The 17,951-nt window shown below is 40.2% G+C and overlaps 1 protein-coding gene across 4 annotated transcripts in view; it reads right to left on the bottom strand.

Moving 5' to 3' along the window:
* Window positions 1-219: 219 nt before the first annotated feature.
* The window catches only part of SLC30A4 (solute carrier family 30 member 4), a 28,512-nt gene continuing 10,780 nt past the window's right edge, over window positions 220-17,951 (bottom strand). The window contains exons 4-8 of one of the 4 annotated variants that reach the window (XM_039493479.1): window positions 9,128-9,281; window positions 8,656-8,857; window positions 8,234-8,339; window positions 3,988-4,122; window positions 220-2,361 (exon numbers count right to left, since the gene is read on the bottom strand). In XM_039493479.1, coding sequence (XP_039349413.1) covers window positions 2,207-2,361; window positions 3,988-4,122; window positions 8,234-8,339; window positions 8,656-8,857; window positions 9,128-9,281 — 752 coding nt within the window. In that variant the 3' untranslated portion in view covers window positions 220-2,206. Of the gene's footprint in view, window positions 2,362-3,987; window positions 4,123-8,233; window positions 8,451-8,655; window positions 8,858-9,127; window positions 9,282-12,028; window positions 12,620-17,951 lie in introns of those variants that run through there. The other 3 variants (XR_005585907.1, XM_039493480.1, XM_039493481.1) reach the window with 3 other exon arrangements.

The following is a 17,951-nucleotide window of genomic DNA, read 5'->3' as shown; positions in this document are numbered from 1 at the left end:
GTTTTTAAAAGCATAAGCACTACATGGTGGAAGACAAAAGACTGGTGATGACACTGTATAAGGAAGTGAGCCAGTGATCTAAATATAGTACCTCAAAACTGAGTTCACCTATGACTTCATGTAAGGAATAATACAAAACATAATTGCAAGGGGAATCAAAAGAAATAGGCTAGAGCCAGCAGTATGAATAAATATTTTATAAGACAGCAATGTGTAGTTTAATAACTGATTTAATAAATCCCACAGTAAAGCAACATATTTTGCTTTTTTCAGTTAAACAAATGTATAGTATATCATTACAATAAAAAACTCCAAATACAATACAAGTTTATCATACTCCAACTTCTAACTACATTGACTGTAAACCGCAACTTCATAAAATCCTACTTGAATAGCCAGTATGTGCAAAATACCTGGTTTTCAGAAAGTTCCTATGGAAAGGATACACAATTTTTCATAAACTGTGATATGGCTTTACTGGTGATATACTGTATGTACTGAAGCATTAGCTTCCCAAAGACACTGGTACTCTACCTCTGAGCTGAAGGTGCTGGCATACTGTAGTGTCACATTTCCCCTCTTTGCTGGAAGAAATACAAACATAATCCAGTGTTATGTGCACTTTGTCCAAACTAATACTGTGCTGTTAATTAGTATCTCGGAAATTTTATCATCTGATTCCCTACCTCAAGAGAAAGCAAACAAGCCATGTTTTAGTCATAATTGCAGCTACAAATCAATTTGATGAAATTAAATATAAAACAGTAGCAGGTCTCAAAACAGTAGGTTGCCTTGGTATTTACAGCTGAACAGCAAAGCTGTCAATGTAGGGCAAAAGTTCTCTTTTCTGATACATGCACAGAACTATTATTGATGTCAGTGGAAGTTCTGGATAGAGATCAAAGTGCAACAGAGATCTGAGGCCAAATTCTGGTTTTCTTTTCAGCTTTTGCAGTCTATATTCTTCCGGCCTTTAGTGAGGAGCATACATGGTGGCTGTAACCACAGGCAGATCAGAGAGACTGAGTTTAAATTTGCCCCCTATAAAGTCAAAGTGCAGAGGATTTACAGAGACCTTGTGAGACTCAGTTCCATGGGAACCTGGACATCATATATCATGCACAGAATGTATTTCTCTAAAGGAAATGCAAAAATGAAATTAACAGATTATTAAAATTCTAAGTTTGGGGGACATATCTGAAATCTCTCCTCCCTACTTTCCTGTTAGAATATCTATTTGTGTTGCATGTCTGATTATCTGACAGTATCTTCATAGTTAACATAGTTTCTATAATTTTCTTTTCACAATGCAAAATAATCATGAAAAATGTTTCCTACAGCACATTTATTAATTCTAATTAGAATGAATGCTAATTAATTGGCCTTTGAATCGAGTTAAAATGTTTTACACGTTCAATTTCATTAATAATAAAATCATCTTAAGAGTCAAAACTTTATTAAATAAATAAGTGCTTCTAAGGTATACATGACGTACTAAAATACATGAAAGATAACTGATCACTTAAAACATTTTGGGTCCAGTTCTGAAGTCTCTAATTAGACAATGGAAATTTTGCCTGGGTAAGGACCTCTTGATTTGGACCGTTGAATGCCTGCTTTAAATCTAAATTTCTGGTATGGATGCATTAAATTCTATATTTGGCAATTTTCTGAAGACAGTTTATCAAATGGTTTAGCTAGCACTGTATGCACCATCTTCCAAGTTCATATATTAAAAACTGTATTACAAAAATACTGTATAACCACTTTCGGGATCTTTAAGTGTTATGGACCCCTGACATAATCAACTTTTAAAAAGTTTAAAGTCAAATACTGAATTCTTTATGCTCCATTTGGAACGCAGGTACATTAGGGGTACATAATTAACAAAGGACAATATTGAAGTGTAATTGATGAGGTATCTGCAGAGCCATATCACAACCTGTAAACAATATTGTGGAATCATCTTTGTCTGAAAATCATATCGAACTGACAGTAAATTGGTCAGAGCGAGAGAGAGCAAATACATTTTTCTGTAGGGAACCTCCTGCACTTTTTGCAGTACCAGTTCTCCCTCTGGCATCAAATACTGGTACAACTCCACACATAAGGGATTCCATTCAATCATGTTAGTTTTTCATTTATTGCTCTTTAGTCTTTGACTACAAGATAGAGAATAAGGCAGCAGTTCCCAAAATGTATGAAATTAGGCACTGGAACTCTGACAACTTTCACAGGTCTTGTTTACTTCGTGCTTGTAACTCTGAAGCTGGACAGAGCATTTATACATTCCAAATGTGTTCAGCAGCAGGTGTCTGGCCTTGGACTGAACTTCCTCCCATTTACGTGAACTACCTGGAACTGGAAAATGAAGAAAATTATCAATACGTGTCATCCTTCAAAAATCTGACAATCCACCTGCTTCACTATGCATTACAGCTGGCATGACTGCCCCATTATCGTGTGATCTTCGGCCCTGATCCTGCGCTCAGATCCTTAACGCTAATAAAAATAAGAATCTGATAGTCAGCAAAAAAGATCTAGATTTTTTGTCTATGGTTTCTATGGACAATACAAAAAGGGATTAATATGATAAATACATTACTGCCGTATTATAGAACATTTTACATAGCTGCTAAACATAAACCCTCATGTGTTGTATTGGACAGATATCTGCTGTTTTAATTTAGCTGGACTATATGGGCCCAATGAGTAATGGTGTTAACATAGCCCAGTCACTTTCCAACATTAAACAGATTTAAACAAGCTTCGCGGTTTGGTATACAGAGACCTCAGCCTGCTTAGTATCATGGGAAACACACCCTTAAAAATCCTTTAAACTTTTTTATGAAAGACACCAAAAATAAGAAAAATAGTTAAAGCATTTGAAAGGTAAAAAATTAAGTAAGTTGTTCATTTTAACAACATCCCTTGTCCCCTTCCCCTTTAGCTGGATAAAGCTTTTAGAAGGAATAAGTCCCTTGTTTGACAGTGTTTAAGATAGTTTCAAAGAGGGTAAGAGCATTCCTTTTTGAGGAAAAGAAGTTAGTTGAGATGGGCTGGAGCTGTCATTGCTGTTGTTGTTAAAGTCTGAACTCGTTTCCTAAAGACAAAACAAGACAAACACACACAAAAGGGGAGAGAACAGAACAGCAAAGATACAAAATGCAGCTTCTGTCTCTGGTGTTGACTTTCACTTGCAACCTCACCACTGGAAAAAACACAGGCACAGCACACAGTCTTACCAGCCACTCTGAGACCTAGCAAACCTGTACCAGCATCAGGCTGTTCTGGCCAGGCACTGAATTTCTGGTCATAGGCTTACAACAGTGTTGCACGTAGGCCGCGGCGTTGAGTTTTTCTTTTCCCTGGGGGTGCTCCATCCCTGTTCTGCCCCGAGGCTTCACCCACTCCCCTGTGTGCCCCCCCCCCACTGTGCCTCTTCCCCGAGGCCCCCACCTGCTTGCTGCTCTCCACCCTCCCCCAAACCCCTTCCCCAGCTACCAAACAGCTGTTTGGCAGCCCTCCAATCAGCTAATCGGAGGTGCTGCCAAACAGATATGACTGGTGGGTGCTGAGCACCCACTATTTTTTTCCCTGGGTGCAATGTCAGACTTGGGAGGGTAGCATGAAGCCCCTAGAGAGGTCTGGTTTACCGCCTATTGTGGGAAAACTGTGGTTTTTGTGACAGCAACAAATCTGTGCAAAAGCATCAACTTTTTCCTTTTTAATGAATCTGATCAAACGGTATTTGCCCCTGATCTTTCCAGCAGTGAGTTTTCTTGCACAGTTCTCTATAATATACCCATGATAAGAGAAGTTTTATGTATTTTATAAGCAAGCGATTTTCTATGCAAAGGATAGTTAAAAGCCTTTTTCCCAAAATGCATACATCACAGCTCAATTTAATCAGAAGCATTAAGACAGAGTCAAAGTTCTTTCTGCAGCTAAGGCTTATCCTTGTAGGTATACTATGCAGTTACTTACCTAATTGCAAGTGGACTATGGCAGTAGTTTTTCCTGCAGTGAGAGACCAAACATTCAAATCTTCTATTGAATAAACATCTTCAATTTTCATTAAGTCTTCTTTAATGCGGTCCACATTCAAATGCTTTGGAACCCCTACAGTATAAGAATGAGGGGAAATTAATTGTTTCTAATTAATACACACACTGACTTTCAAAGTAAAATAGTATGACAGGTCACAAGAAGACAAACAAATAGTTCTTGTAACATTTAAAGTGTCTAGCGGTATCTAAATTATTGGCAAAGAACATAGGAATTGCCACACTGAATCAGGACAGTAATCCTTCCAGTCCAGTTACATAGGAACTGCCCTATTGGCTCAGACACGGGTCCATCCAGTCCAGAATCCTGTCTCCAAGAATTGCCTTGACCAGATGCTTCAGAGGAAAATGTAACAAACCCCACGGTAGGCATCTATGGAATAGTCAGTCACTCCTGAGATTCTCATTCTACCTCCTGCTAGCTAGAGACTGGCTTAGATCTTGAAGCACATCCCTTCCAAAACTCATTTTTTGTGTTTACTGTCATTACTCTGCATGTTCTCCATGTAACTGTCCCAACCTTCTCTGAATTCTTCATGTGACAGTGCTGTGTACCAGATACTTCCAAGGAAAGTGTGAAAACCCCCTAATGGTGGACAATTATGCAATAATATGCCTCTGGGGAAAGTTTCTTCCCAACCCAAGAAGTTGGTGGATGTTTACATCTAGAAGCATGAGGATTGATATCACTTATAAATATTTATTCTAGCTAATGTAACTGCAGATATTATTCATGTAGCTTTCTAATCCTTTTTTAAAAATCCTAATGTGTTCTTTGCCACAAGATCTTACTGAGACAGTGAGTTTCACAGGTTAATTATATGTTGTATAAAAAGTATTTCCTTTTATCAGTTTTTGAAATTTGCTGCCTTTTAATTTCATCATGTCATGGGGGGAAAATCTAGAAATGACCTTCCTACACCAGTCACTAAATAATTTACACATCCAACATACCACATATTAATAGCCTTTCTAAATACTCTTAACCTTTTTAACCTACTATGGAAGCTTTTTGGTCACACTTTATATTAAGATTCCATTTATAAATCATTTATAAAGGTTAATAAATGATTACTAACATTCTATGAACACGTTACTAGTCAGAAATTGGAATTTTTGTCTCATGGAAAGTCTCGACATTTCAAAATTTTGTTTCTGTTCTGAATCAGAATGGAAAATCAAAATATTTTTAAAAATACATAGAATGAACAATTCCAAAAATTTCAAACTGAAAATGTCAACATGAAAATTTTGGCATTTTTGATCAAAATGATTCAACATGTTGAAACATTTTTCCTCTTGAAATGACGACTTTTCTATTCAAATAACCCTTTAAAATGAAAAAAATATTTCAAATTCACATTTTGAAAGAAAAAGCATTGCTTCATTTCAAAACAGCAACTTGAAACAAATTCTTCAATGATTCTCACAACTAGAAAATTGTAAAAACTGCCAGAATGAACAATTTCTCATGAAAGCTTTCAATTTTGACAAAAACTACATTTGCCACTGGGAAATTTAACCAGCTCTACATCTTACAGACATGAGGAGTATATGTTATAGATGGCTTTAAGCACATCATTAGAAGGTGTTATAGATGATTATAAGACATGATTACAAAAACCCTTTTGATGTGTTGGACTTTATAACAACCAATTTAACCATTTAGTAAAACATCTATTAATCAAGTATTAATACTTCATAAACTATAAATGGAAGCTTAATATAAAGTGTGACCAGCTTTTTCATGGATCTCACTCATTTTTGTTCCTCTTCTCTGAACCTTTTCTATTTCTGCTCTCTTTTTAGAAATAGGATAACAAGGATTGAGCAATGTTTTCATTTATCTATTTCCATTGACTCCTCTGTCTTTCAATTCAAGAGTTATAATTAATTGAGAACCCATCAATATGCAGAAGTAATCCACTATTTTCTTGATGATCTCAAAAAAAATCTATGTTCGAGAAACATGATTTTCTTTTATACAAGACGTAGTTTTGTCCCTACCATGTTTATCTACTGTAGATGGTTAAAACTCTATTTTTCTAATGCTATTTTTATATTTTTCCAACCAATAATCTTCTTAGTATTAAAATAATGCCCATAACCATCCCTAGCACCTTTTTAAAATATACGTACAATATAGCTACCCTCCAGTCTTATGGTACAGTAGCTGATATTAATTATATATATTTAGCAATGCAGCCACTTCATTCTTAAGCTCCTTCAGGATGCCTATATGAATTCTCTCTGGAACTGGTGTCTTGTCGCAACTTAAATAACTAGTTTGTTCCAGTACAGGGATTGGCAACCTTTGGCATGCGGCCCGTCAGGGTAAGCCCCTGGTGGGCCGGGACAGTTTGTCCGCAGGTTCGGCTGATCGTGGCTCCCACTGGCCGCGGTTCACCGTCCCAGGCCAATGGGGGCTGCAGGAAGGGGCTGCAGCTGAGGGATTTGCTGGCCACGGCTTCCTGCAGCCCCCACTGGCCTGGAACGGCGAACCATGGCCAGTGGGAGCCGCGATCAGCCGAACCTGCAGACGCAGCAGATAAACAAACCTGCCCGGCCCGCCAGGGGCTTACCCTGACTGGCTGCATGCCAAGGGTTGCCAATCTCTGTTCCAGTATCTATATTAAAAAATAGAATCTAGCTGCTAATATTAGGTAATCACATATGTGTTACATTTAATATTCCCACTTTAACAGTGTGGCTTAGTTTAAATGTATTTTGAAAACCTACCCAGCCCCACAGACTTTGATGTTTAGCAATGGTCTCTGACAGAACAAACCAATACACAGTCATATCTACCTTTTTGGAGTTGCTAAAACGGAGTGCAAAAAGTTCCCAAAAGTACATGAGATCTAAAAAGAACCTTTAATCACTTATAATAATATAGTTAATTCAGACATATATTCATCACAGTCAGGCAGCCTACGCAAACAACTAGAATTCAAATGTAAAATCTGATATACGTTAGTTGTCTTATCTATTTTATTTGGCTAAATCTCAACTCCACTAACCTGGAACTAATTGAGACGTCTTAATTGTAGGCACCGTTCACTGTTTGTGCCCTCTCGATGAACCTTTTATTTTATTTTATTTTATTTATTTATTTAGCAAGAAAAAACATTTTGACAATCAAGATTGGTGAGGCCCTGTTCAGAGTTTTTGACTTGAACCATAATTCAACAAAGCAGAGTGTCAGATACCCAGCAACTGTACGGCCATGTTTGCATTACCCTTTCTCCCTAATATTTCCCTCATTGATACCATAGCTGCATTTCCACTAGGGGTAGTAACAGTCAGACTGCTAGTTAAAACAATGCACTGGAGGCTGCTGGCATTTTAACCACCATGTTGTCTAGATCTGCTCCGCACAGGCTAAGAAGACATAATAGTTAAAAAGCAATGACCAATCTACACCTGTGCTTCCACTGTTGCTACCACCAGTAGAACTGCACCAATGGTGCAATAACCATGGTGGGAAATTTGAGGGGGGAAAGGGTTAGTGTAGAAACAGCCTGTGTGTAGAGCTTTTTGATCCACGTTTGTCTCTTTGTGTTTTGTAAGCATTTAATTTTCAAGTTAAAGTAAAATGTGGAGTCAGATGCTTGGCTGTGGCAGAGAAGCATATAGTACAGGATTGGGGTTGGAGGGGGGAGCATGAATGGGTGCTGTAAATTTCACTTTTGCCTTCCAAATTCTGAGCAAGCTGTGTGCCAGGCAGGCACCTAGCAATCTGGCATAAGTTAAAGTAGCCTGAAGATTGCTCTAAGTTATACCAGCTCCCAGTGACCCCAATGGCTGAAACAAAAGTGGGGCAAAGGGACGCCACAGCCATGCCCCTTATATAGCAGCAGGGAAGGCATAGGGGTCATTATGACACTAATAATCCCCCTACACTGGGGCAATCCTCTGATGGCTGGATAAGTTGGCTCTGTGGCCAGGTTCTGCTTGTGGTGCCATGTAAAAGGGTTGTAACCCATCCAAGAATCTGGACCATGATGTCTGTGATCACTTATTCAATATGATTTAAATATACTTAGTGAACATTTTGTACAACAGAGAAATAACAAAGAATTAGCCATTACCACAAAATGTAACTTTCACTGCTAGCTGACATGTAAAATTAAATAAGAGTATCACAGAATTCATACAGAGCTTACCTTCCAGTATAATAACTCCTGTGTCCCGTATGATTCGGACTGTTGTAAAAACCACAAGTATTGAGAATATGTAAGTACATATAGGGTCAGCAATCTTGTATTCTGGCTGCAAGGTACAGATTAAGAGTTTGTAAAGAAATAGGCTTCTTGTAAAGATTCAAAAAAGACTTGGTCCAGTAAGATTCAGCCACTTTTACCTCTCTCTTTATTTTATATTCTGTTGAAGAATATTTAGATTTAGAAAATATGTGCACGGTAGCGGTCTAATCTTTACTCATTTCAGATGAATTTATATTACTAAAAAACAACAACTAACACTGAATATTTCTGTATCTTATAAAAAAAAAAAAAAGGTCCTTTAATCTAGTATAGGAATTAACATAAGAAATGTCCACAGTCGCAAAAGACTAGCAACGTCCTACCTTGAAACGTATGATGTATGCGGCTACAAGCACACCAATACTCTGTACCAAGTCCCCCAGGGCATGTACAAATGCTGCTCTCACTGCAAGGCTGCTGTGTCCATGGCTATGCCCATGGGCTGTGTTAGGAGTGTTTGATGCAGGTACTTGGGAGTGTGAATGGGAATGAAGGTGACCTGACTGATTCAGTAGAAATCCCATTCTGAAAATGAAAGGAAAAGGAATGAGAGTGAAGCGATTTTATAAATATTTTGACCAAAGGATGGAGAAAAATATTACATTCATTACTACTGCATGTCTCATTTTGGGAGCATGAAGAGACCCAACAAACCACGCTAGCATACAAATACAATTCCCAACTGATTGAGACTGATTCAATAAAAATAAATATTACAGACTGTGAATGAATTCATCTCTATATTGTATTTGTAAAGGTATACAAGGAATATCAATGTAGGGAAACAAAGCTTACATCAAGTTTACTGCAACGCCAACAGCTGCTGTAATGAGCATTATATCTCCATTAATTTCATAGTCCATATGGATAGTTCTTTGAACAGCTTCATATAAGAACACCACCATTAGGATATATACCAGCAATACACTAACAAGGGCTGACAACACCTCTGCAAACAAAAAGGGAACAACATTACAAGAGTGACTTATAGATCTACTATATCCTATTCAAAATTTCATTTGTCGTTTTTTACCAGACAATAATTAATTTTCAGTAGATTCCCATGCCTTAAAATATGTTGTGAATCAAGTCAAATTCAGAAGATACAGTCAGCAAACAGAACAATTTGTGCTAATCTGGTAATACACACTCTCATGTCAGCTTTGTTCCTGGAAATATATTTCCTCTGTTTAGGTCAAAATTTCTAGGTGGGTTCAGGAGATTCCCAAGCTAACTGGAAGCTGTGCCTAATGCAGTCACAGATAAAGGCCTGAGCCAATGTCCCCAAAGCTAGGAGCTCTGAAACCATAAGACTGACCTGTTTAAAAAGTAACTGTGTCTAGTTTACAAGTGTACACTATATCAACCTGAATATTTTGCATGAACTATTAATTGGTGCTGTATAGTTTTAAAGATTTCTATATGCACAGTTTTGTGCTTTAGATGGAGACAAAGACAAAAGAAGATCATAATCACTGCACCACACAGTACAAAATCAGAATACATACTGGGAGCAAAACTCTTGAGAGGTGTGTGTATATATATGATTTATTGTAGTCTTGTTATAAAGTGTTAAACAAATCTGCTGTATTTGCTATAATATGCTGTTACCTAACGGCTAACGAATCTCTACTTTTCAGAGAGATAAGAGTATCGTTAACCTTGATTGTATTGCATTTTGGTATTGTAATTTTAAATAACTGGCAGGGCCTACAGAGTTTGCATATGATGCTTTTCATTTATTCTAAATCAAAAGAAAATTAAAAACATAGGAATCAAAGGGCCTGATTCTGAGGTGCCTGGCACCTTTTGTAATGATTATGCCTGTACAAAGCGGGTGTAAAACACTACCATTCTGATCTGGTGACATTATACAGCCGCTTTACAAAGGTGTTAATGACAAACAAGATGCAAGAAAGTGGAGCATCAGGTCCCAATCCTAGACAACAAATATCATGCAAGATTTGAAGTAGCTCTTCCAACTTTTAAAAGAAATTTGCTCTAATATATATGTTATAATGGAAAGGCCCATTCCTTAGGGTTTGGGGACCCTTTAGAGATTTCTGTTTTATGCAAATTTACATCCCAAATACTGAGTGTGAGCAGCAGGGCTTGGTGCATAGGGCCTTGATGGGAACTAGGGAGGAAGGAATCAAAAGCTGTTGACGACTGTAGCATAATTTAGGGACACAGTTCTTTCCTGGCTAAATTGTAAGACCCAACTGTTTAATCATATTGGAGGACGACCATACTATAGCTGAAATAGCCAGCCCAAGTAGCTAGGCAGTGGACGGAGGTAGAGAGAAAAATCTCCTTGCACACTGAAGCGATGAAGTGTGTCTGCAGCCACTCCACAGTGACTGCTTCAGTGGGTCCTGATGCACCTTCCTTTCCCAGGAAGGGAAGAGGATGGAAGGATCTATCCCATGGAGGAGTCCTCTGGGGCATTCTGCCACATAGGGTGTCTGCATGCTCCTACACAGAGCCCTTGCACAGAGGAACCTCACTCATGTAACTACCTGGGGGAATTCCACGGAGGAGGAGCAATTAGTGTGTAGGTACTGTAATTCAACTAGCCTATAAAAAATGGAGCTGATTATCTTAGAATGTGCATTTTATAAGATCCACATAGGCAGTTCTTAGACTATCTACATGTTACTGTAACTATAGCATGAAGAACTCAATGAGAGAGGCTTGTTCTTTACATTCTTATGTTGTTGTTTTGTTTTTGGTTTTTTTGTTCCTCCTGATTCCCTAATAACAGAAACTGTAAACAACCTGTGTTACTTTGGCACCATCTGTATGACAATTTTTCCCATATTAGGAAACAGGATTTAAAAATTGTTATTAAAATATGTTTGCTGTTAACATAATTGCTTGGTCTCAACAACAGCTGAACATTCTAAGCCCCATCCACACAGGTTTGCACAACCATATTAGCAAAACAGTTTTTACAGCAAAGTTAAACTGTTTCTTTAAAATTGGTGGAAACTGTGGGGGAGATGGATAATTTAACTCTAGCCAGGTTACATATTATTGGAAGCAATCCACTGCTTCACAGTTCCTTGGAATTTTGTTATAATTTTGTCCTCTTCCTTTTCATTTGTAATGTTATTACCTGCTCAAGGAGTTTGGACTGTCAGTAAAGATAGCTTAATATTACACACAAAATAACTATGTTAAACGAACATTATTAAGGTTGCAAAGTCAACCACTCAGAAGTTAGGGAATTAAGGTTGCCTGTGCAACCTTAATTTGCCATCCTTATTTGCATGGATTATAATACAATCTTTAATGACATGATCATATGCTATTCTTTTCCCACAGGACACCTGCCTAATTCAGACCACAGGATGGATGGTGTTCACTTAATAATCAGCTATTCAGTATTTTGTTTTCTCCCCATTGTTCAGTGTATGGACACAGGCTTTATTTACTGCAAAATATTCAGCCTGAGGCAGATCCCTGGCATGGAAAACTGGTCAAGTCTGGCAAAGTTTCATAAGTAACTGAAATCAGGGTCTTATAATGGGTAGTGTTGGGAAAATCTTAAGAGATGGTGCCACCAGACCAGCCTATAATGCAAAAAAATCTGCAGGACTGTATGCATGATTTGTATCATTTGACATTTTTAATTATTACAAATAATATTCAGGACTGCTGATAAAATCTCATTGTCAGTTAATTACCAGAGCCTCTATCTTTCTGTATCAATGCCTCAAAGATCAGAGTTGATATTCATTTGTTCTTCGAGATGCAGAAGTGTAGCTGTTATTTCTTTGTGTTCCACACATGTTGCTATGAATTCTTTCACAGCTGGGGCAAAATTCTATCCTCAGATGCATAATATACTCCAACAGTGTTGTTCTGTGTTGGCATTTGACAGCTGCCTCAGTTCTCCCCATGTCTTAGATCTGTCAGCATGTACAATGTTTCTTTGATGGCTGCAGAATGTATTGTTTCTATCAAGGAACTGTCTTCATTTTACTCATTCAACACAATAGTAAGAAGTGTCCTCTGAAAGAGCTTTTGATGTCACCAGAATCACTTGGTCCATAGGCTGAATTTTAAAATCAGGTTGGCAGGAAGAAACTTACACCAACGCACTCAGCTGTTCAGTTTATCACTGCCTGGATAAGAATCAGTATTATAAAGCTCCAACCAGGCTCTGAGAGGCAGCCATCATGATCTCAAATGATTTCAGAAAGATACCCATCTTAAAAAACCCTGGAGTTATCCATGCAATTTCAGGAGTCCTTTATGAAACAAATTATTCATGTTGATGTCCTTAAAACAACATAGTTTCATAGAATCGTCAGTCATGTGAAATGTTGGCATATGAATCACATTCCATTACCATACACCAGCAGAGTACTTATTATTTTTTTTAATGCAAAGCAATTTTCTCTGTAGCTGCCTGAAACCAGTGCCTTTCCTGGCAATAAATTATAATGAGATCCCTTTCTTGCTGGCAGTGTAAATTTGGTCTCTCTGCAATCCTTCATTTCTCATTAAATTAATCAAGCACTGTCTAAATGGAACAATCAATTCTGTAGCTATTGATATAATCTCACCAGCAACGGAGAGCTGCCAAATTCTCTATCTATGGTTAAATCAGTTAGCTGAAAAGGGACATCTCCACTTAAATCATGGTTAAACTGAAGTACTTTTGGTTTTAAAGGTGTAACCCATTCCAAACTTGCATGTTCTGTCCATATTTCATCCCCATTTTTCTAACCATTCTAGGAGTCTGAGTTTATTCACTTCCTTTTCATCGCTGCAAAGAGAATTAAGCCTAGGACACAACATACATTCTGCATTTAAATAGCATTGGAATAGGTGACAGCGGTGCTAATTTCCTCTGAAATGCAAACAGATAATCAATAGTGCTAATGTGCTAGATGCTGCTAGAATCCTTTTACAAATGAAAATGGTCTCTCAAGTATTGGAAATTCAGAGTTCCAAAAGCTGGAGTTATAGAAATACTGTTAATTGTATTTGTAATGTTGCCAACGTTAATATCTATATAGGTAACCTAAAAAATAAGTGTAGAGTGCATCAGTTTAAGAAGCCATGAGATATATTTAATGCATATTCTCAGCTTTTTTGAAAAGGGTCCTTCCTATTCTCTACCAGAATCCGTGAAGCGCACACTCTTTTGCTGAATTTTTATTATTCGCTGGTCTCTCTATATAATATCTTTCATGAAATTCAGACTAATGGTGGAGTTAAATTATTTGATAACAAGGTTCTTAGTGTATAAGACTTTTAGGAGAATGTGTCATGAAGAGTTGGGGAATCTCTTGTTCCATTACCAGCTCTGCAACTGATTTGTGTGGTATTGGGCACTTAGGACAGAATGATCAAATTTGCGTGCCTCAGATTAAGCAAGTAAATCCTTGTACTATATATGTTAACCTCTTACATGCCCCCAGCAGTAAAATGAAAACTATACTTAGATCGCTCACAGAGGTACTGTGAGGTTCCTTGAATTAATGTTTGTAAAGTGCTTTGAAATCCTTGAATGAGAAGCATTACATAAGTTGAAAGTAGAATAATTGAGTTAGAGCCAACTAAGCTCCCATGGAAAAAGCTGTGAAAAAATCTCTGAGCCACAACTGTTCTTCTGCTCCATAAACTCTCAAATATTTGTTGCTAGTGTAAAAAAAACAACCCAGTGAGATGCAAGTCTTCTGCTGAGCCCAGAGCAATCTTAGTGAAAGTTTCCAGGATTGTCAAATATTTTCAAGAAAATGGTTTTAAAAAAAAAATAGCTTTCCATTTTTTTTAAATGAACTTCTCTGACACTTCATTCTTGTCTTAGGTTGGTCTCAGCTCACTTCATTTCTATATCCACATTAGTTTTTGAGCTCTAAATGCGTACAAAAACCTCTGAAACATTTTTTTTAATGAGGCTTCATAACTCAAAACAGTACCCAAGAGACTTCTGTGTGTATTCATATTGCCCAAAAAGTGCTCTGGGGCAAACCTGGAAGGTCATGTTTCAGTGTAAGGGTAACTCATCCAACAAAATTAAAAACTCTTGAAAGAAATGATTCTAATGGAAATGCTGGCAAACCCTCTCTTGTTAGAGCCCCAATGAGCCTTGCTACTGTATTGTATTATGCAGTATTACTTGAGTGACTAATTAATGCCATAGGGTTGTAGAGTTAGGTGATGAAGCTAATGAATCTGCTCCCTACTACTATAAAATCTGAAATATGAATTGTAAACTTCATTACATTATGTAAGTACTGAGCTAAAATAGACATTGGAATTCATTGTAAAAGCATGTATTTTAAACCAGAGTAAAGCAGAAATAGTAAAGCCTGATATTTCAGAAAGCATAAAAAGTTAAAATTCCTGTTAAAATGTTTACAATTCAAGACCCGCAATCATACATTATTAATTAATACAGTTACAACATAAAAAGCACTTGTCATCTTCATAGATGAATTAATTAATCCTCGAACTAATTAATCCTCCCAACACCTGAGGTTGGTAAATAATTCTTATACTTAACAGATGCCTAAAATAGGGAGAGGTTAAGTAATTTGCTCAAGACCACAGAAAGAATCATATCAGAGTCAGAATTAGAACTCAAGAATATGTAGCACATACTAGGGCAAATATTGTCTCCTTTCCCCTTTGTGGTCCTGGAAGGTTCTCAACACACCAGAACCGCTGCTGCACAGGGAAATAAGGGTTGTATAGGAAAACCCATGAATACAGGAGAGTTCTCTGTGATGCTTCTCTCCCCAGTAGCATGGAGTAGAGAGGAAAGATAGTATTGTGGTTAAGGTGCTGGACTAGGTTGCCAACTTTCTAACTGGACAAAAATGAACACTCTTGCCCCAGCCCCTGCCCCACCACTTCCCAGAGGCCCCACCCCTGCCCTGCCCTTTCTCCGAGGCCCCTTCCCCACTCTCCCCCACCCTTTCTCACTTTCACCCGGCTGGGGCAGGGGTGGGGGTGAGGGCTCCAGCTGGGGGTGCGGACTCTGGGGTGGGGCCAGAAATGAGGGGTTCAGGGTGAAAGAGGAGGCTCAGGGCTGGGGCAGGGGGTGGGTGCAGGCTTTGGCTGGGGTTGTGGCTCTGGGATGGGGCCGGGGATGAGGCGTTTAGGGTGTGAGGGGGCTCCAGGCTGGTGTAGGGGGTGTGGGGTGCAAGCTCCAGGAGGGAGTTTGGGTGCAGGAAGGGGCTCAGGGCTGGGGCAGGGGGTTGGGGTGTGGGATGGGGCTCGGGGTGCGGGCTCTGGGAGGGAGTTTGGGTGTGGGAAGGGGCTCAGAGCTGGGGCAGGGGGTTTGGGGTGTGGGCTCTGGCCAGGCAGCACTTACCTCAGGCAGCTCCCAGAAGTGGCCGGCATGTCCATCTCCTAGGCAGAAGGGCCAGTAGGCTCTGTGTGCTACCCACCCCCACAGGCGCCATCCCCGCAGCTCCCATTGGCGCAATTCTCTGTGAATGGAAGCTGTGGAGCCAGCGCTTGGGGCAAGGGCAGCATGTGGAGTCCCCATGGCCGCCCCCGAGCCTAGGAGCCGGATGTGCCGGCTGCTTCTGGCAGCTGCATGGAGACAGGGCAGGCAGGAAGCCTGCCTTAACCCTGCTGTGCCACCAACTGGACTTTTAGTGGCCTGGTCAGCAGTGCTGATCAGAGCAGCCAGGGTCCCTTTTTGACCAAGCGTTCCGGTCAAAAAACAGACACCTGGCAAGACTACACTGGACTGAGACCCAGCTCTGCCACAGACTTCCTGTATGATCTTGAGCAAGTCATTTAATCTCTCTGTGTATCACAATCTCCTCTGTAAAACAGGTCAACACTTCCTTTCTCACACTCTTTTTGTGTGTCTTGTGTATTTAGGGCTAGATTGTGGTGACTATTACTCACAGTGAGTGGTGCCTTATTTTCCAAAGGAACTCCTCTGACGTCAATAGGACTATTCATGAAGTAAGGTACCTGTAGCGGGGTGGTTACCCCGCTCCGGCCCTGAAGGGGTTAAAGCAGCCCTGGAGAGGGCTGTTGCCGAGAAATGCTAGGCTGATTGGGGGAAGCAGCAACAGTTGGGGCCACGCCCCAATCAGGCCACAGCTGGCCCTATAAGAGGGCTGAGGGCCAGAGACTGACACACTCTCTCTCTAACCTCTTGAGAGAGAAGGACCAGGCTACCTGGGAAGCTGAGGAGGGTACCTAGTGTGGAGCAGTGCTGGGGAAGGGCAGAGGGAGCTGGGGAGCTCCAGTCTAGTTAAGCCCCAGGTTGCAGGCTGAGTTAAGGGCCCACAAGGGTACTAGGGCTGCAGAGGGGTGGCCCAGGAATAGGCAGAGGCAGCTGGTCCAACCCCCCTTGCCAATAATGAGTGGTTTACAGACTGCAGTCCACCCCAGTGAGCAGGGGCTAGATGGTGACTTGCAGTAGCCACTGAGGCAAGGTGGGGGTTGGGGGTTCCCCTGGGTGGGGAGATCCAGACTGTGGGTTGCTGCAGTGGGCAGAACCCCTGGGCAAAGGGCACTGGGGTCTGGGAGGGACATGGAGGGCCAGTGGCAGGTGAGAAATCAGCTGGCAGAGGGCACTCCGGAGCTGGAAAAGAGCTAATTCCCTGGACAACCAGCAGGAGGTGCCATGCCGGTGAGCCTCGCCCCGTCACAGTACTACTCAGCATAAGTAAGTCTGGCCCACTGATTGTAAGCACTTTGGGACAGTGATTGCCTGTTACCACATTGTATGTACCACACTGAGCACATAGGGTTCCTCCAGGTGCTTCTGCAATACAGATAACATTGATATAATGATAGGGGTTGTGGTTGGCCAGAGTAGTAGTCTATTTGGCTCAACAGACTTTGTCATCTTAAACTTAATCTTTCAAAACTGAGGGGTGCACAGGGGTCCTAGTTGCTTGGACAGCCACTATTGCTATGGCCAATGGAGTGGCTGCACATCCACTCTGAGCCTTGTCACTGGCTTGTAGAAGAAATTTCCTGTCCTACCCTTGTTAGATTCCTTAGGCAAGGCCCATATCCTGGGAGCAACAAGCAGCATTTAGAATACAATCGGTAAAATCACCCACTCATCAGAACCTACTTGACAGAAAGCCAAATAAACTTTCATTCCTAAGAGCTAAGTCAAGCACGAAAAACTTAACTCTGAATTTGCCAGATTCCATTTCCACACAGGTTCTGTTCCCACTGAAGTAAACAGGGTTTTGCCATCAAGCTCCATGGAAACCAGGTTGGGCTTAAAAGAGAAGTGATGTTAAATCCTTCTGGATTTTCCTTTAATCCTTTCAGGCCTTAGGGCTTGTCTACATTATCTGCTGGATCAATGGGCAGCAATCAATTCAGCAGGGGTCAATTTACTGTGTCTAGTCTAGATGTGATTGAGCGCTCTCCCGTCGACTCCGGGACTCCACCAGGGCAAGAGGCGCAGGCAGAGTTGATGGGAGAGCATCAGCCATCAATTTACTGCAGTGAAGACACCACGGTAAGTAGATCTAAGTATGTTGACTTCAGCTATGTTATTCACATACCTGAAGTTGTAAAACTTAGATTGATTCCCCCCTCTCCCTCCCCCCACAGTGTAGACCAGGCCTTAGTCTACCCTGAGTTTCAATCTGGAGTTAATAGCATC

This window comes from Mauremys reevesii, linkage group 10, assembly GCF_016161935.1.
Source record: "Mauremys reevesii isolate NIE-2019 linkage group 10, ASM1616193v1, whole genome shotgun sequence".
Lineage (NCBI taxonomy): Eukaryota > Metazoa > Chordata > Testudines > Geoemydidae > Mauremys > Mauremys reevesii.
Note: the sequence above shows the minus strand (reverse complement) of the source record. Positions and strands in the feature narration are given on the sequence as shown.